This window comes from Mirounga angustirostris, unplaced genomic scaffold (genome assembly GCF_029215605.1).
Source record: "Mirounga angustirostris isolate CCGP_5_RB_7025 unplaced genomic scaffold, mMirAng1.0.hap1 SCAF_3, whole genome shotgun sequence".
NCBI classification, from domain to species: Eukaryota; Metazoa; Chordata; class Mammalia; order Carnivora; family Phocidae; genus Mirounga; species Mirounga angustirostris.
Window position 1 is genome coordinate 142,084,955 of NW_026991711.1, and position 20,709 is coordinate 142,105,663.

The 20,709-nt window shown below is 38.5% G+C and overlaps 1 protein-coding gene and 1 long non-coding RNA gene across 11 annotated transcripts in view; one reads left to right on the plus strand and one right to left on the minus strand.

Annotated features, from left to right (window-relative positions):
* Positions 1–20,709, minus strand: part of CCDC141 (coiled-coil domain containing 141) — a 213,645-nt gene that overhangs the window by 36,017 nt on the left and 156,919 nt on the right. For 3 of the 4 annotated variants that reach the window (XM_054506112.2, XM_054506111.2, XM_045868430.3), the window contains exons 15-22: positions 19,630–19,809; positions 18,915–19,040; positions 15,276–15,464; positions 14,027–14,206; positions 12,100–12,249; positions 3,082–3,222; positions 2,123–2,317; positions 566–749 (exon numbers count right to left, since the gene is read on the minus strand). In XM_054506112.2, coding sequence (XP_054362087.1) covers positions 566–749; positions 2,123–2,317; positions 3,082–3,222; positions 12,100–12,249; positions 14,027–14,206; positions 15,276–15,464; positions 18,915–19,040; positions 19,630–19,809 — 1,345 coding nt within the window. The remainder of the gene's footprint in view (positions 1–565; positions 750–2,122; positions 2,318–3,081; positions 3,223–12,099; positions 12,250–14,026; positions 14,207–15,275; positions 15,465–18,914; positions 19,041–19,629; positions 19,810–20,709) is intronic. The other variant, XM_045868431.3, reaches the window with a different exon arrangement.
* The window catches only part of LOC123839068 (uncharacterized), a 108,927-nt gene continuing 98,863 nt past the window's right edge, over positions 10,646–20,709 (plus strand). For all 7 annotated transcript variants that reach the window (XR_008505600.2, XR_006789568.3, XR_006789561.3 and 4 more), the window contains exons 1-2: positions 10,646–10,733; positions 12,406–12,524. This is a non-coding gene — a long non-coding RNA (uncharacterized LOC123839068). The remainder of the gene's footprint in view (positions 10,734–12,405; positions 12,525–20,709) is intronic.

Consider the following 20,709-nt stretch of genomic DNA (forward strand, 5'->3'; position numbering starts at 1 on the left):
CTGGTCATGGAGAAGAGAAAAGCAGAACCAGAGAGATGATAATTTGAGTTCTTCTGTTTATTCCACAAGGGAGAGGAAGGCAAGGGAATGGTTCCTTAAATACACTAACCAAACCATCTTGTTTCTTAAATCCACAAACCATGTAGACGTCAATCTTAGCTTAACATCCACTTAAAGTATTATGGGAGTTTTGCATGTTTTTCAAGAAATCACCCTCGTGAAAATGAGATTTTTTTTTTTTTTTTTTGTCTACATAAACTGAGTATTGTTCTGGTTTTATTACCCTGGGGATGATCAACAGGAATAGGGGAGAAAAGAGAGTAGAGAAGGAGGGTTTACACAAGATAGTTAAAATCCAAAGTCTTCCTCTGCTGCAGGTAGAAGCTCCTTCCCCTATTCCCTATTGTTTACTTTTATAGATATGGGCTCTTATCTTGAGTCTCTTGCCTGAATAATTGCTGTAGTGAGGACCCTGAGGGCTTGCCATGCTCTGCTTTCTGATGGATTAGGTTTGCTATAGATTTGTTCAATGGCAAATTGCTGGATATTTTAAAAGAGACCTCACCATATAAGCGCTGAGCTAGGTCACTGATCTCCTGAATCCTTTCTTCTTGCTGAGGCACTGAGGGCCCGATATACTTATTGAACTGCTGGTGGAGAATTTCCACAGCTTCCTTTGTCTTGCACTCTGTGGAATATTTTCCAACTCTTACAACTGTGGCACTTGCATCTTCACACCAAAAGTGACACTAAATTAAAATGGGATAAAGCATAGATTAAAGCGACACCATCCTTCTAAAGTTCTTCATTTTGACCATTGAAGTATCAAATTTCAATTTCCTCAAACTTTATAGTCACATTAGTTTGAACTTTCTAAGTCATAACAAGGAAATGTCAAAATATGATCATAGGCTTCTGCACTAGGGTATTAGAGTTAGATAAGAAAATAAAGGTATGGAAATTCATTTGATTTTCCTGCCTTCTTAGATTTGCCTGAAATAGACTTCCTAAGAACCTTGCAGACTTACAAGAACAGGAAATATAAAAAGCATATGACCCGAAAAAGAATTAAAGTATCAGCTAAAAGTAAAGAAAAAAGCCCAAACATACAAAATCCTGCCTAAATAATTGAAATAATTAACAATACATGGATAAAGTACTTCCTGATTAACACTCTAATAAAGAAATTCTCTTTTAAGAATGAGATTTAGTTTATGGGTTGAGGAAGTATCATCTAAAGAACAGCATTTGACCTTTTTTTTTTTAATAGAAGGTACTCAAGTCATATTTTCAAAGCACAGTGGATAATTGAGACAGTTTCTCACCAAAAATACTAAATAACTGTGATGGAAGGAATGTGTCTGACCAAGGCCAGAGCAATTATGATGAGTGAGAAATAGAAACACATGACTCTGTTAGGAGCCGGCTTTAAAAAAGTGCCACAGGGCCACAGCAAACCTATAGATCAGATATAGAAGAATGATCATCTTCATCTTTCTTAGTGTGGTGTTAAATCTAAAAACTGCTGCATCTGTGGCAAAGAGACATTTTGTATCACAGAATAATGGGCCATAAAGAACTTCCAAGTGTGGAATTTCTTCAATATGAAGTGTGCAAATAATAACTTGTCAAATCTCATATAGTTTATGCATACTCTACCATTTATCCTCTTGACAAAAACAAAATAACACCAATAACAATTTTTGTACCTGAAACATCCCAGTACCACATTTCTTTCTAAACATTTTCAAATTCCGTGAAATAAATAAGTCATTCTGAGTATTTTAAACAGATATCCAGCAGTGAGCATAATTCCATGATGGTTAAACATCTTGAGTTGATGGAGTTATGGAGAAATGAGAAACTCTCATATGTTGCTGGTAAGAGTAAATTAGTAAAATCTTTATGAAGAACAACTGGACAATACAATCAAACCTTGTAACATTCATCCGCTTTGGTCCAGCAATTCTACTTTAAGAAATTATCCTAAGGCAATAATCATGAAAAGGGGGATGATGCATAGATTTAATGACAAAATTAACTGCAGTAGCATTGTTTTAAATTAGCAGAACAATTTTTAAAAACATTACATATGGACACCATTACAACGAGAAGAGGATACCTCTTCTATCATCTCCTGGAGGTGTTCAGTTAGGTCCAAATTCACCTTGTAATCTGTCACAACTTTCTCAAACTCATTCACATGTTTTTGCAAATCCTTCATTGCTTCCAAAAGAACATTAACTTTATTATTTGGATAATTTAAGAAAGAATCAGAAGTTTTGTTCTCAACTTTTTCCATTTTCTTTTTCAAAGCCTGTGCAAAAAAGAAATAGTTTTAAAAATAAGATTCAATTTTTATTCATGAGGCTAGCTGGTGATTACATATTGAGAGAAAAACTTGGGGAAAATTTTTGCAGCTTTCTCCATGATAATATATTAAAATCATAATGATCACAAATGTATTTTGGAAAGAATGGGTTTTCTTCCACATAGTTTATTGATCCATCATTAAAATCATATAGAATATTCACTATATACCAGGTCCTATTCCAGATTTCAAGAATGATATTATGATTTAAAAAAAGATAATGATCATATAAAATAAAATATTTTCTTGTCTTCAGGAAGCTCACTGTCTCCTGGGAAAGATATTCAAATAATCTAGCTGGTTCATGTGGTAATCGAGGTAGTAAAGCCTGGGAGCAGTGGAGGAAGTTCCTGACATAGGCATGTGTAAGGAAAGGAAAGGGGGCGTATAAAAGGTGTATTTGCGCATGTGTGTGCGTGCGTGCATGAGTGCCTGTGTGTGTTGTGAGGAAGAATGGAAGCAGAGAGGCTGGGTAGGTTTGGTAGAATCCATTCTAGAGCTGCCTCAAGATATAAATTAACTTACACATTTTACATGAGGAACTGAACTGTTACAAAAGCAGAAAGCTACCTTCTGAATCCCAGTGCTGCAAAAAAGCCCAAGGGTTAGGCATCTAGGATTGAAATGCAAACTGACTTTGTAATAATTGTAGTAGTGCATACACGCGCATACACACACACACACACACACCATCCACACTTTCTCTTTACCTGTATTTTTTCAGCATGCACATCAACTTGTTGAATTTGATATTTAAGAGCCTTCAGGTTCCGAGCTTTTTCATTTTTCTTAGTGTAATTAAACTTTAAATTGTTGAATTTCTTTTTGATATCTTTGAATGACTCTTTGAGCTGCAGTTCAATAAAAGAAAGAGGTGATTTCCTTAAAATGAGGACACTAATATTGACTTGCAATAAATAAAATCTTAACAATTCAAAATATTCATAGTCTTGAAAATGTATTCAGTGATTTTTCAATAGAAAACAAGTCTGCTAAGTGAACACATAACGTGAATTTAAACATATCCCTAAAATATAAATATAAATTGTTCTTTGTACTTTCTGATGCGTAAATTTTTTAGAGAGGGGAGGGGAGGGGCAGAGGGAGAGGAAGAGAGAATCTTTTTTTTTTTTTAAGATTTTATTTATTTATTTGACAGAGAGAGAGAGCAACAGCAGGAACACAAGCAGGGGGAGTGGGAGAGGGAGAAGCAGGCTTCCTGCCAAGCAGGGAGCCCGATGCGGGGCTTGATCCCAGGAGCCTGGGATTGTGAGCTGAGCGGAAGGCAGACGCTTAACGACTGAGCCACCCAGGTGCCCCAGGAAGAGAGAATCTTAAGCAGGTTCCACACCCAGTGCACAGCCCCATGCAGGGCTCAATCTGATGACCCTGAGATCATGACCTGAGCCGAAATCAAGAGTCAGATGCTGAACTGACTGAGCCACCCAGGCGCCCCTGGACTTGTAATTTATAATTAGATTTATAAGTACAGAATATCCTTTGGCCTCCAAACAAGACAGTTTTTAACACATCATAGATTTTCAACAACTCTAATTTTCTTATTTGTATTTATTTGACATTATGTTTCCCATTCATTCTATTCTCTGTGTGCTAGTGTTGCCCTAGATCCTTCCACCTCCCGAGGCTCTCTTTCAGTATCAGCAATGAATCGATTAGGCTCCCATGCGCCGTTCCTGTTGCAGAGGTCAACGAAGGGTTGACCTTCAGAACACTAAGGACATTAGTGGGATAAAAGAAGAGACCCAATATGAGACTTAGTAGGAAAAATACTTTACTTGCCCAAATCCAGCTAAAAAATTATTTTTCATGAGCAGTTTCCAGGAGAGATTTCCTTCTTAGATATAGGCCACTAACTTCAGATGTCCTTCCAAACCGGAAAGTAAAGTGACAGCATGACCACTGTTGGCAGTGCTAACTTGTGTATAAACAGAACATATGGCAATGAACCGAGAGTAGGGCGTGCATTATGACAGCCTTAAGAACACACAGTTCAAGTTTACCAGTGAACCAAAGCTCTAAGCGGTCCAGTCCCGTTAAACACACCACTTTCTGTGCCCTTTTCCATATTCAAGAAAGAGAAACATATTGACAGGCAAATCTCTTGTTATATTATCAGCAAAGAGAAGTACAGAGAAAACATAAACCTTCTCAGATTATATGAAAGCATTTAACAGCAAAAAATGAATAATGTCATGGTTGATAAATTTGAGCTATGATAAGAAAAGTCAGAAACACATTAAAATTCTTTTCAATGACAGCAAATAAATTATTTGGAAGGGAATAAAAGCCGTGTACATGCTGGATTTTAGACTTGTAATACATAAGAAACATATTGGCCCTAAAAAATATTTGCTTTCTCAAAATGCTTATTTCAAATTCTGCATATTGTAGTAACAGAACCTTTACCTTATCTTTAACATTTCTTGGAGACAATTATCTATAAAGGCCTTAGCAGACTTGCATACATGGAAATTATTATGCTGATGCAATTTTTGCCTCTGACACACCTATACACAATCAATGTTGTTTATTTTATATGGTAAATGAAATTGTTGAATGCTAGTTTTAAGCTACCAATTAAGCCAACCACAGAGACGATATTAAACATTTAAACTGATAAATCAGTAACATTCTAAAGAGATGGTAAGAACTATAGTTTCAAAATTTGAAAACTATTTCTCTATTAGAACTCACACAAATATTTGAGAAGTCATATTCATTTGGTATACTTTTGAAATAACCAATTAATATTTAAATTCTTTGACATTCAGTGTTTTAATATGCACATGTTTGATTTTAGTGGGAAAAGACAAATGGGATAGAGATATAAAGGGACTACATCCGGAGTTATTCACATAAAACTTGGGCAGGAATTCTTTTCCCCCAAAGTCATAATCTGCAATTGTAGGTGTAATAACTACCACATCCGAGGAAACCACAGATTCTTGTATTAAAAAACATGTCCCCAGTAGAGAGTTATTGTTTCATGGGTACAGAATTTCTGTTTGGGATGAAGAAAAAGTTCTGGATATGGATAGTGGTAATGGTAGTAGAACAATGTGAATGTGCTTAATATCGTTATTGGTACTTGTAAAATGGTTAAGGAGGTAAACTTTATGTTATGTGCATTTTACTACAATTAAAAATATAATTTTTTTAATAAAAATAAACAGAAGAAAAGAAAAAAGAAAAGGGCAAATATATGTCCTATCACTAATAAGTATCCATTGGAAAATAAAATTTTATATTCTTTTTTCTCTTACTGGAACATGATATACATTATAAACTTCAGGCTAGAGAAAGGAAGAGGGGCTCTGTCATCAATCTGATAATCACTGGGTTATGTCTGCTTGTTTGAATGGGAAAGATCAACTTCTATTTGAAAACTATGTGATGAATGGAGAAAGGCTGAGCCTTAACACTGTAATTCTAAAGCATGAAATTTTAAATCTATTTTGAATCAAAAAATTTAAGGTCGATAAATGATGAGCACAATTTTACTTCTGTGGCTTCAGAATGTATGTACTTCCACTGAAATGATTTATAAGATATATATAAGTTCATGGCACTATGCATATGTGAAATGGAATCAGCTTCTTTCTGACACAGGAGCTCCCTTTACAAAGTTGCTGGCACTTTTCTCTTTTGGTCCCACTAGAAATGCACTTTAAATCTTGTGCCTTTCCCAGCTCAAATTTAGGACTATTGCAGATACAAGCGGAAGGCAGCATGAAGGAACTACCTTTAGCAGCTAGGTTTTCAGAAAAACCTAACCATGCCTAAATTTCTTATCTGCACATTCCAACATGAAAACTTAACTTCCCATCTAATCCCTGTATAAACTTGTGATCATCATTTTAAAGGAACTGAGTGCCATGGTTGCTTGGCTATGGAATCATTGTTCCTGTAGCTGTTTCTAACTTTAGTTAGCTTGTCAACAATGGGGAATGGTGGAAATGGCAAGACAACTGCTCAACTAGAACATGTAAGCAGAAAAAAACACCCAACGCTGGGGCAGGATAGTTCACCCTATTTGAAAGATTTAAATGTTGTTATAATCCATATTAACAAAGTTTCTAAAAGTCTTTAAAAAACCAGGAGGAATTTTTTTTTTCTAATGAATAATGTGATTTTCCTCTCTTTCCACTTGTTCAGCTCCTCCATATTTGTTATGGAATCAGCAGACTAAGTTAATAGAGCTATACTTAGGAATAAAATTAAGACTTTAAAATTGTGGTTCTTTTGAAACCAGCAGAATGAACATCTTCACCATATTTCCCAGGGAGCAGTGAGCTTCTCTCAGGGTTAGGAATGAACAAAGCTTCTTTGAAAAGAAGCAGAAGCAAGACGAGGCTGATGATGACCGGGTTGAATTGCTATTTTTAGTCTTGACTAAGCTGGTTGAGGCTGCTTTGGCATAAGGGCGTATTATTGTGAGTCTGGTGCTGGCAAAACCAATTTATATGAGGGACATGCGACATTTTAATAGTAAGGAAACCCATTAAAACAAAAGCCTCTCCGAGCACCTGAGTGGCTCAGTCGGTTAAGTGCCCGACTCTTGATCTCAGCTCAGGTCTTGATCTCAGGGTCCTGCGTTCGAGCCCCATGTTGGGCTCCACACTGGGCATGGACCCTACTAAAAAAATTAAAAAAGAAAGCCTTCATTGGAACTATGGCACAGGTTTGGCCAGATGCAAAAATACAAAACAAATAGTCCATTTCTCTTCATGTCCACTTCACGAGCTTCATTTCTTGCTCATCCTTTTGCCCCAAGAAAAAGATTTCTGATGCTCATTTTCAGTAACAGAAGGCTTCACAGTTATCACCTCCCAGGGATGCTTGCATTTGAAATGGAAGGACCCAAAGATTCATAATTCAACCTGAATGATTTGCTACGATTACTACGGCTAGACTATTAAGCCTAAGTGCTGGAGAGCTTTCAGGACAAGGCTCCCTGGGCCTCCCTGCGCTTGGCAACCACGTGGCTGTCCTTCCTCGTGCGCTCAGGGCCAGCGCTGTGGCAGGAGAAGTGGGGCAGCCTGTGGAGAGAGGACGCCGGCTCCGTTTGACATGGTGTCTCCGTAACGGCTATTGGCTCTGCCCCTCAAGCTCTGTGTGCTCATGTTACGTTGGTTTTATTTTCTGGACCTGGTAACTATGATTTTTAACTTCAGCTCTCTGTATTCTCCAGGAAAAAGAGTCACTTTGCCGACGCGAAACACCAACCTTTTAACACCTTTTATGCCTATGGAAGTTCATTTTCAGAACAAATCTATCTTCTCCATTCTCTTCTATATACCCTCTGGACGGACCCATGGTGTGGCCTGGTGGCGACTGGCTGTGACTTGAAGTCCCAGGGGCTTTAATTCACTCTGGGCTCCACGTTCCCTGAAGACTTCTATATGCTCATGGTCCAGTACAGTGTAGCCACATTGGCGATATGTGTCAAATGATGATAGTTTAGTTTTTTTCCTTAAAATGACGAGTTAGGGTTATCGATCTGGAAAATGATAATCCCCCGCACCATACCACAATACTGCCCACCGCTTGTTTGACCCATCCAGGCACTCTTTATCTGCCTCTTATCCTGCCAGCAGGGGGCTCTCCATCGTCATTTTGTCAACAGCAAAGTGCTATATGAGGTCAGGAAGTTCGATTTCATGAGTTGGGTATGTGTCTATTCCCCTGTTCTAATTTGCTGCTTCTCATCTGCCTTGTATCTCTGGAACTCAGATGACCGACTTATCCAAACTGACAAACAAATTTGTGTAACTGGAACCTGAGACTCCGACATATGGAATAGACCTATATATACACCAAATCCTTTTCTGCTTCCTTCCCAATGGGTAGGATGTTGCTACAGTGTAAAAATTTCAGGCTAAAGTAATCTAATTATATGAAAGCTTCTGTTTGCAAAACTTATTTTGAGAGAATGGATACCAACCCAATTTTGTCATTGCTGGTTTGTTTTTTTTTTTTTCAGCAAAGTAATTGTGACCCATAATGAGACTCCAGTTACAGATTTCCATTAACATTATGTAAAAGTAATTTTTTTGGTCAGGTTGCAGATAGAAAACATGCTTGATATTAACTTATTACATTTCTAAATGAAGACGTGTAAAAGAATGAGTAACTAATGATGTTCTGTCACGTCTCACCACAGAGAATGTCTGTAATGCTTTGTGTATTAACAGCTTATTTATGTTGCCAGGCAAGAAAATATATGGTAAAATTCAACATTTATGCATACAAATGTATCTTTGTGTGAAATGAGTGGAAAAAAAACTCCACGAAATCTGGCAGTCTGAAGGCTGTGAAGGTAGACATGGAGAAAATGAGATTTTATAATTTCCTATGTCTTATGTAGTGTATGAAATGAGAAAATAATAATACTTTACTCAAAGATAAGGCACAGAACCATGGTTCTTTGTCTTTAAAGAATATCGTATCACATAAAAAAAAAAATCGCATTTAGAACACCTCCCTTTATTTTGCCCTGAGGTACTGAGTCCTCTGCTAGGGACCTCTAGGGCAGTTATAAGCAGGAAAGTTAGTTAGGGCATCATCAACAAGTAATTTGATTGAAACGACCAAATGAACTGTGCTATTGTATCAGAGCATCCAAACAGCTTGTCACGGCTGTGCCAGAAAACAAGGCTAGCAGAGGAAAGCACAGAGGAAGGGTACATAGCGCATCAGACCATGCCATGGTTGAATGCGTTAAAGCAGGGAGTGAGTGGGGACTCTGAGTTTAGCAAGTGACATCGTGTTGGTGCCCAGTAAAGCCTGAAGACCAATAGATGAGCTTTTGGCCCAAAGCTGACTCCTCAACACGCCTACTACTCTGTAGTCCTAGAGCACACTGTTCAAATGCAAATCCTACACACCTCCGGTTTCTCATCCTAAACAGGAAGATGTGTCGAAGTCGAGATCTTCCAAAATCTATTTCCACCCAGAGTCTGTGAACTTCCAAGAAGCACTTGAAGCATACTGGAAGCAAAACAACGTGTTTCCAAATCAACTTAAAAAATAAAATGCGGGGCGCCTGGGTGGCTCAGTTGGTTGAGCGACTGCCTTCGGCTCAGGTCATGATCCTGAAGTCCCTGGATCGAGTCCCGCATCGGGCTCCCTGCTCGGCGGGGAGTCTGCTTCTCCCTCTGACCCTCCCCCCTCTCATGTGCTCTCTCTCTCTCATTCTCTCTGTCTCAAATAAATAAATAAATAAAATCTTAAAAAAAAATTTTTAAAAAATAAAATGCATTGGGGTGCCTGGGTGGCTTAGTCGGTTGGGTGTTTGCCTTTAGTTCAGGTCATGATCCCAAGGTCCTGGGATCGAGCCCTGTGTCGCGCTCCTTGCTCAGCTGGGGTGCCTGCTTCTCTCTCTCCCCCCTTCTCTCTCTCTCTCAAATAAATAAATAAAATCTTCAAAAAAAATGCAATGTTTGCTCTAGTTCTCTCGTGGGGTGTCTGACTTTAATGTTTTTATATACAAAAAAAGTAGAGTAACATATTGCTTTCAATTTTTTATAATGTTTTAAGTACCTATGCCAAATATTAATAATGACAATATAATAAAAATGTCTAGGTGTATAAATATTATCACCACTTGGCATCTACCCATCTGCACTCTGATATTCACAATACAAACTAGAGTGTACATATATTTATTTCACTAAAGTGTGCTAAAAATATTCCTTCTGATTATCTTCCCATTAGGCTTGTGGTTGGAAAGTCCAGGGTGTGGATGCTACACTGTGACATGCCTACTGAATTTCTACAAAAAGGAAAGGAGAAAAGGACCAAAGATTTTCAAAGAGCCTTTAAATATGAAATTGTAACTTATATCAAAGATTAGTTGGATATGAAGTAGAAGCAAGTGGGAAGACTAGTTCTCTTAATGTTTAAGGTCATGTTAAAGTGATATCCGATTCCTAAATCAAACCCACATGTATCTGGTTGCTCATGGTACAGACAATCCTTAGGCGTCCCGACTGTGACTACAAGGGACATCTGTCATCTCAACTAGCTGGCTCCCAGCAGAGGCTCATCACGAGGCAACCTGTAAATAGAACCACTGTGGGAAAGGCCTGAATAGGGAGACCCAGCTCCATAAAAGCCACAGCGCATCAGGAAGATGGAAACCGAGCTATAGGGAGCTGGGAGTAACCCTTAGCCTCCTCCGCTTGTGGTTTCGGTTAGTATAGAGCTGTGCATCCCTGCAGTGAGAGAGATTTTTGGCAAAACAAAAGTTTACCAAAGAAGAAGAAGGAAGAAGAAGAAGAGGAGGGGGAGGGATTAGAGAGGAGGAGGAAGGGAAGAAAGAAGATAACTTTGGGGAAAGGTAGGAAAAAAATTGTTTGCAAGCCTGCAAATCTAAATGTTATAGCCTTGGGGAGAATAATGTTTTCTTTAATATTGTTTTCTTTAATAAGACCTGAATGAACTATTGTTAGCTGAAACTGGAAGAGGCCATAGAGGGTAGGCTACACTCTGGGTTTAACCTCGAATGAATCTCTAGCCCAGAATGCATCCCTGGAACATGGACTCTGAGCAGCAACTCTACAGTCCTGCGGCACATAGCTAAAATGAAAGCCGTCGTTGATGTTCCTGTTTCTCTCCTGGGATCCACATGGCCTCTCCTGTTCTCAGCCCCTCTCACTTTCCTTCCAGCCCTGCTCCCTTCCTGCACCTGCGCATGGTCTAGAAAAGTGTGGCCTGCAGGAAGGAGCACTTCAGAGCTAGACCACCATTCAAGTTTAGTTACTCATACTTGAGTCCGTGAGCTAATGTTGTCTGATATTTGATACTTGCTGGGCCCAGATTATGTAAATAATTGGGCATATACTAAATGTTTGAGAAGGTTTACCACTTCCTTTTCTTCCACCCATTTTTGTAATGGACTTGAGACTGATGGACTCGAAACATTTTGCTCTAAATGGAGATAAGTCTGGCATTACAGTACTCTCTATCCTGCTGTCAATTCTCAGTCAAAAGTCAGGTTCTATATTTTCCATACTGATCTATGTTTTCTCCCCAGAATAAGTTTATTTAAATGGGAAGTTTAACTAGGGGAGGGTTACTGTGGCTTGCTACATGTTTGGGGGTTGGGGTTTAGATAGAATTGAGGGAGAGTAGGTGGAATTATGTGTTTGTGAGCAGGTGCGTGGATGTAGAGGATGACTTTCATCTGTTATTCCTTTTTCTCTAGAAGTTGTTTTGCCAGGAAGCCACTCCATTTGAGTAAATATGAAACCAGCCACTTGACTTTGGTGATAATACTTTGTAGCCACTGAGGCAAAGAGCCTGCTCCCCTGGCCCTTGGCACCCCCTTCACTGTGAGTCAATGGTACTTAAATAGAATCTCAGCAATTCGGAGCTGGCTTCATGGGGACAGCATCACAGTTTCTGCCCTAATGGGCTATATCCACTCAAGCAAGCAATTGCTGTACAGGCTTGAGTGGGGGGAAAGAAAGCAAATAAAACACCACAGTAGTGTATTCCAGGCTTTTCTATGCATTGACAACATACTGACTTGGGTGCTGGAAATTTACTCAAACTTTCAGAGCCCTGAGACCGTGCTGGTGGATGAAAGGTCAAGGTGGAATAAAAGGTCTCCTGATTGTGGGTGCACATGTACAGACAAGAGACATGTGCTTTAGGTTCAGAGCAGCTTTTGACAGTGTCGGTTCTCACCCCTGCCACCCCACCTCGTTTATCTTGTCCCTTGAGGTGCAGTACTCCAAGCTGCAGGTCAGGGTCCGTTCATACTCCTGGGCTTTGGCACGCCAGTTCACATGGTCCCCCTCAAGGAGGTCCAGCTGCTGCTGCAGGTTCTTTGCAGAAATGTTAGAGCAGTTCTGAAAATGAAAGAGAAGAGAAAGTGACAAAGGAGTGGGTGAAACAGCAATGAGACGAACGTGCTATTTACCTGCGTTATGAAACTTATAAAGGGCATTAAAAAACCAGTTCCTGGCTTACCTTACCTTAAGCATATTTGAATGTAATGATTTCAGAAAGAAGCCAGACACCAGCATGTTGGGGAAGGCAAACCATTGCAACTCTAGTCTTGAAACTACAGTTTTGAAGATTGGCTCATCACACCCAACTCTTCGGAGACGCCGTTTATTATAAGGTATAATTTTTACTTCAAAAGGCATAAAATATGCATTGGAAACATTGAGCTTCTGCACTATAATTTTCCTGTCAACTTGAACTTAACCTCAGGTTCATTATGCAAGTGCGCCAATCTGTGCTCAACACAGAGGGCTGCTGAGGCCAAGGCCAGATGAGGGCTGGAGAACAATTTATAATATTATTTGTGCAAAGTGACACATCTTACTTTTTTCTTTCTTTTTAAAATAAATTTATCAATAAAATAAAACTCTTTAAAAAGAAAACTCCTTCTTGGTAAAAACCAATTCTATAAACAGTGACAGATATTTTGTATTTCTATGTCTTTCAGTTAAAAAATTAAAAAAAAAAACCACTTTAGGTTCATTGCATTCCATATCATTTAGTGGAGATCTTAAATGAACTTTAAAGTAAAATTGGCCATTATTATTTTATTTATGTTATACATATTGGATAGAATAAACAATCTTTTCTTCCCTCAAATTGGGAATTTGGAGAAGGATTTTTTTTTTTTTTAATCAGAGTCCAATGTGTTATTTATAAAATTATGATCTGGAAATATTTTCTTCTTTTTTAGGCTCCTTTGTTAAGGTCAGGCCAGTGGCATAAAGCAGATCCAGTAATGAGTATGCAAGCCTTTGGTGAAGCCAGGAAGCTCCTTCTTTATGGGCTTTTATGGATAGAGCAGCTTCTCTGGGCCTCAGATCCTTCTTTTATAAAATGAGTGTCCTGGGCTAGATCATCTCTAGGATACCTTCCAGATCCAAAATGCTAAAGCAGCATAGGTCCAATCAAAATATAACCTGAGCCACATGAATAATTAAAAATTCTCCAGTAGCCATATTAAAAAGTAAAAAAGAAACAGGTGCAACTCATTTTCAGAATATAGTTTGTTCAACCAAATGTCATCATTTTAACATGTAAACAAATGTAAAAAATATTAATACAGCTTTTTATACTAAGTCTTTGAAATCTAGCGTGTATTTCACACTTACAAGCACTTCTTAATTGTTGCTAAACTTCTATCAGAAATACTTGATCTGTATTCAAATTTCATAGTTTATAGTTTAAAATGTAGATTCACATATCCAAGCTGTTCCCAACGTACTTAAAAGTTTTTCCATAATTACAGTGAGTGTCAGTTTTAAATTTTAAATTAATTAAAAATAAATAAAATGAAAAGTTAGTTCTTTAGTTGCATTAGGCACATTTCAAATGCGAAAACCTGACTGCCATCCATATTAGACAACACAGCTCTACAATTCTACATTTTAATTAGCATGAGAATAGATGTATTAAACAAGACTTCTATAAACAGATTTTTCTCCTTAAAAGTCTTTTCTTTTGTTATAGGTGGTAGAGATTCACCACAAATAACTATCCCAATGGTTTAATGTATTTTTAAATTTAACATATACTAGGCAATCTGCCTGGTTTCTTTGATATTATATCCCAACTCTCAGCTTTAGTTAGGTGTGAGTGATGGTGTTCTAAGTTGCTTACAGGCCGTAGCACTGATGAGATGACATCCACTCCCAGGGAAAGGGCCAGTTCATGGAGATGATCAATATGTGCCTGCTTTTCCTGCGAGCGACTGAGGTGAACCTGGGCTTCATGGGCATCATCCAGATCCTTTGGCTCTTCTAAAAGCTCCATTTCCCTTGACTTATTGAGATGACCCAGCTGGAATTTAGGACATTAACAATTAACATGGATTTCCTATTTTTTATGAAGATAGATTTTTTTTAAAAGCCCACTTGCTATAACCAATTTTACTACCTGGTCAAAATGCTGCCGAGCCCATCTATAATTATTAGTGTCATAGACCAAAAAAATGTTACAGTGCTTCAAACTGATAGGGTAAAATTGAGGGATTAACACTGTCAATTCTATTAAAAAAGAAAACACTCTTTTTGGTCAGAGTTTAAAACCTTTGCAAGATTTAGACTTGTGATCTGAGTAAATTCAGAGGCTATTTTAAAGGGAAATTGATAGATGTCCATTTTCTGTTAATAGAAGCTAATAACTATAAAGCTCTATTGAGCACTCCAAATTGTCAGTTAATTGAGATACAAAAAAACCCAAAAAGAATTTGTTTTCTTCCCTCGAAGAGCTTACACTTGAGTTGAGGGGAAGAAGTAATTTAGAATCAAGATGCTAGGGGCGTCTGCGTGTCTTAGTCAGTCAAGAGTCTGCCTTTGGCTCAGGTCGTGATCCCAGAGTCCTGTGATCAAGCCCCACATCAGGCTCCCTGTTTAGCAGGGAGTCTGCTTCTCCATCTCCCTCTCCCCCTACTCTTGCTCTCTCTCTCTCTCAATCTTTCTCTCAAATAAATAAATAAAATCTTAAAAAAAAAGAATCAAGGTGCTAAAAATGACAAATGTGTGAAATAAACAATGAAAGTTCTGGAAATTTAGAAGAGAGACAAAACATTCCAAGTGACATAGGTTTGTTGGAAGCAGGGGCAGGGTTTAAATAGTAGAGGGGAGAGAAAAGGATCTGTCAGGTAATGGTGCCTGAGAGTCCAGGCTTGGAGTTAGGAATGTGTGCACTATCTTTGAGGGACAAAGAAGAGCTCAGTTTGGCTGGATCATAAGGGAGGATAGAGGCATAGTGAGAAAAAAGTTAAAGGCCAGATTGTGGAAAGCTCCTAATACCAGAATAAAAAATTTGGCCTTTTTTGCACAATAATTTATTTTTAACTTTATAGTTTAAAACTGAGGGTCTTCCAGGTATCCATGACAAGTCTTACCTTTTCCTTGACTTGGTGGAATTGGACCACCTTGTACAGGATATCCTCGTAATCTTGGATTCTCTCTTTCTGTGTTTGATGGAGATGAATAAGCCCCTTTAGTTGTTGAGACTTCTCTTTCATAGGGGCTCCTTTGCCACTTAACTCTTCTGATTCTTTTATAATGTACTGAACTTCATCATTCAGTTGCTAAAAAGTTAAAAGCAATAAAAATATCCAGCTTTTAGGGAGCTTTTTACTTTATAACTGACTATAGGAAGACCTAAATCACAAATCATTCTCTCATTTGTTAACAATTATTTATTGTCAGCCCCACCCCATCCCTGCAAATCCAAGCTTTGTACTTGATGCTAAGGATACATTATTCTATCCCCAACTTCTCAGAAATTAAAAAAAAAAATTATCAACAATACAAAAAAACCTGTTTCAAAGCCAGCTGGTAAACTACAAAGTCACCTATTTCTGTGGCACACCAAATACTCCAGTTATCTGTTAACTGAATGTATTTTAGATATTCTGTGAAGCCATGACCATCTCTGATATTTAATACAGACTAGAATCAGGCAGTGTGGTAAAAACACCAGAGAAGGCATGTCTAAAAATATATTGGGGGAATTATTTGTCCTCTAGAGTAACAGAGTGGTCGGAGTGAACTACCAGCTGAGCCATGTGGTAGATATGCTGCTTTAAAAATGGTCATCCCATAATCCACCAGGGCACCTGGGTGGCTCAGTTGGTTAAGCGACTGCTTTCAGCTCAGGTCATGATCCCGGAGTCCTGGGATTGAGGCCCACATCGGGCTCCCGGCTCAGCGGGGAGCCTGCTTCTCCCTCTGACCCTCTTCCCTCTCATGCTGTTTCTCTCTCTCTTTCAAATAAATAAATAAATAAATAAATAAATAAATAAATAAATAAATAAAATCTTTTAAAAAAATGGTCATCCCAGAATCCACAAATAGTCACCATATGTAGGGAGGGATAAAGCAGCTTCCTTTTTACCCAGCACTGCTCAGAGATCCCTTATAGGAATCCAGATTCTGGGATAGAACTTGCAAAGGGTGGACAACTCAAAGAGGAAGTCACTATAACATCAGGGATGGATCTTCTTCTATCAAGGAGAAAAGTAATGGAAATGATTTAGGCAAAGGAAATAATTTGCAGAAGAGTAACAGAAAGGTCTTCAAGTTGAAATCAAGCATGGGGACATCAAATATATGCACGTCACAGTGACAGAACTAACAAAGCTTGGAAATGGCCCCTGACTTCGAGGGATTTACACACTCACGCACGTGCAGGGGCATGTGCACCCATGTAAACATGAAATGCAAATAGGCATATATAACACAGGGTATATCAAAGTACCTAACACGTAGGGTAGTTGAATTTTCTAAGATTTTACAAGAACTCATTCACCATGGGCTACAATGGTGTGTTTTTGTGCGGGGGGCTGGTTATCCATGATATCAGTTTTATTTTAAAGAATCTACAATAGATATTCCTTAAAGGAATCTTCCATTTTCTGATTCGGCATTCTTTAAGGCCAACACTTAGGAAGTTGTGACCAACAGAAACGCAGATAGCTTGACTTTGCAGCAAAGAACAAGAAGCCAGGCAGGAGGACAGCATGACCAGCAATCACTTTTGGCAGCTGTATCAGGTTTAGGAGCCGCAGCAGGTTGAGGGTATGGAATGCATTCAGAGTCAGGGCCTGGGAACATGACTCATGGTTTTATCTCATCTCCTGAGGGCTCTCTGAGAGGGAGAACAGGGAGAGCACAGCAAGATTCCTGGGAGGGTGTTGGGAACCTGGGGTGCCAGTGGGCGGGGACAGTGACATCATAGTGGCAATTTCGGGGACAAAGGGCAGGAGGGCCTCTGTGTCAGAGCTTGCCCATCCTTGCTCTCAGATGTCTTCATCTAAAATGTGTCTATACCTCTTAGGGAAATAATTAGAGTCAATATATGTGATAAATACATTAATAAGGAAATAATTTAACATAAATTAAAATAATCTAAGATAAGAATATATTAAGGACATTTTGTGGCCTGAATGTTTGTGTCTCATCAAATACAGAACAGTGCAGAACAACAGTAAGAAAAATGTCTTTTTATTTTTATTTTTTTTTATTTTATTTTTTATTTTTTTTTAAAGATTTTATTTGTTTATTTGAGACAGAGAGAATGAGAGACAGAGAGCATGAGAGTCAGTGGGAGAAGCAGACTCCCTGCCGAGCAGGGAGCCCGATGCGAGACTCGATCCCGGGACTCCCGGATCATGACCTGAGCCGAAGGCAGTCGCTTAACCAACTGAGCCACCCAGGCGCCCCAGAAAAATGTCTTTTTAAAGTGGAGTTTTAGACAAGCAATGTTTTTGTTTAAAAAAAAAAAAGTAATTCACCCGTCTGTGAAAATTAATTAGGTAAACCTCAACTGAACAGTTTCATTTTGTTTTGTGTTGTCTTTTAACATCTTTATTTTGAAATAATCATAGATTCAAAGAAAATTACAAAGAATTGTACAGGGAGGAGCGCCTGGGTGGCTCAGTTGTTAAGCGTCTGCCTTCGGCTCAGGTCATGATCCCAGCGTCCTGAGATCGAGCCCCGCATCGGGCTCCCTGCTGGGCGGGAAGCCTGCTTCTCCCTCTCCCACTTCCCCTGCTTGTGTTCCCTCTCTTGCTGTGTCTCTCTCTGTCAAATAAGTAAATAAAATCTTTAAAAAAAAAAAAAAGAATTGTACAGGGAGGTTCCATGCTCCTTTTCTCCAGTCTTCTCTTCCCCAAAGTTAACATCTTGTACAACAAGATAAAACCCAGGAAGTTGACATTTGTACAATCCACAGAGTTGTTTTGGATTTCTCCAATTACACATGCACTTGTGTGTGTGTCTGTGTGTCTGTGTATATGTGTAGTCCTATGCAATTTTATCACATGTGTAGCTTAATGTAACCACAACCACAATCAAGATAAGGGATTATTCAATCACCACATGGCTCCCTTTATAATGATTTCCTCCCCTATCCATCCCTAACTCTGACACCAGTAATCTGTTCTCCATCTCTCAAGTTTTGTTGTTTCAAGAACATTATATAAATGAATCACACAATAAACAACATTCGGGATTGGCTGTTTTCATTCAGCCAATTCCCTTGAGATTCATCCAGGCTGTTGTGTATATCAATCATTCATGCCTTTTATTGCTGTGTAGTATTCCATGACGTGGCTGTTTAGTTTAATCATTAAACATTCCCTGTTGAAGGACATCTTGGGTAGTTACTAGTTTGGGGCTATTTTGAATAAAGCTGCTATAAACATTTGTGTACATAGTATTTAGTACATAAGTTTTCATTTCTCTGAGATAAATGGCCAAGAGTACAACTGCTAAGTCATATGGCAATCCATTTTATGTTTTGTTTATTTTTTAATTTTATTATGTTATGTTAGTCACCATGCAGTACATCATTAGTTTTTGATGTAGTGTTCCATGATTCATTGTTTGTGTATAACACCCAGTGCTCCATGCAATAAGCGCCCTCTTTAATACCCATCACCGGGCTAACCCATCCCCCCACCCCCTTCCCCTCTGAAAGCCTCAGTTTTTTATTTTTTTCCTGTTCACCCAAGTCTATCAGTCTGTTTCTTCACCTGGAGCTGAGGCTTCATTTCGTTCCATTTTTTCTGTAGACCTAAAATGGTCTGGAGGCTCCCTCCAAGGTCAAGAGCAGACACAGGCATAAGTGCTTCCTGAAGAAGTTGTAAGTTGTAAGTAGTCTGAAATAAACATTAGATAGTCATGAGTTTGTTTTCTTTGATACCACCAGCAAATATGTAACGACCATTCCAGCGATGACTAGTATGTCATCGAACTTTTCCATCCCTATGAAAACACTCACTACCTCAAGTGAGTTCAAGGTTCTAAATCACCAGTGAACAAAAGTGCAGGCCCTGAGTTTCCTTTACTTCGTTCTGGTTTTATTGTGGTAAAATATACATAACAAAATTTACCATTCTAACTAATTGTTAACTGTGCAGTTTGGTGGAATTAGGACATTCACATTAGTGTGTACCCACCGCCACCATCTACCTCCAAAACTTTTTATCATCCCAAACTAAACTCTGTACCCATTTACCAGTAACTCCCATCCCTTCTCCCCTCAGCCCCGGTAACCTCTATTCTGCTTTCTCTCTTTATGAACTTGACTCTCGGTACCTCATGTAAGTGGGATCATACAACATTTACCCTTCTGTGACTGGCTTATTTCACTTAGCATCATGTTTTAAAGTCTCTTCTATGCTACAGCATATGTCAGAATTTCATTCGTTTTTAAGACTTAATAATATCCACTGCATGTTCCTGTACCTTTCTAAGTTGTTCTTTGAATGCTCCCCACTGCTGTTTCACAGGCTTGCTTGCAATGGCTTTAAGTTGCCATGTCATCCGAAGGTGGCTGAGTTCTTCTCTTTCTGCCTTCTGGCTTTCCATAGTGTTCTCCATAAAGTGCACTTCACTTTTCGCATTTAATATTTCATCCCTTTTTGCCTGTTAAATTAATAATCCATATAATGGCTTTTCTTTCCCAAGAGACACAACATTTTTGCATACACTATTTTAGGAAGCAAACACCTGATCATAGCCAATGCAGGGCACGGTTCTGATATCAGGACAAGTCTGGAATGCTTGTGTGAAGGCACAGTGGGGCTCTCAGAACCTATATTCTATGCTTGGACACCAGGTCCTGAGTTCTTCAAAACCTCAGTGGTGTTTGAGTCCCAACCCTCGCACCCCTGGCCAGGGTCTGCTTATTTCCTAGGGCTTAAGGGGATAGAATGAGCACCAGGAACCAGAAATGTTGAAGTCAAGATTATTTTAATGCATAAGTTTTGAAGTGTAGTCCACCTTTAATTTTAACACACTCATTAGAATGTGTCAAAATCTTAGTATCAGGAATATGAGGGGTATGTTTTTCTCTTTAAACTATCCCATTGTATATACTATGATTATTTTAAATTTTTCTTGTGAGCCGTGCTTGAAGTTACTCCCTTTTGTGAGAACTGAAATGTATACGTCTACATATCTCTATATTTGTATCTCTTTTATGCACTAGAATCACAATATCTAAATGCAGAGCCCTTTTCCCAACTTCTATATGTTCTGGTTGACTGATCAGAAAACCTTTAAACACTGTTTTTAAACAAGGGGAAATTCAACTGGAGGCAGAAGGATAAGAGAAGTAAAGAGTAAGACCTAGTTTTTTTTTATGTTTGCACATACAAAATGTGATATTTGAATATTTGGTTGACAAAACAATGGTTTTTACTTTGATGGCCAGCCTTTCTCAATAAATCATTAAATTTCTAAGGAGCAAATATGCATGGTTGTCTATAATTGCAATTACAGCTAGGTATCTAAAAGTCAAGGGATCTTTTAAACTGTAGTCAG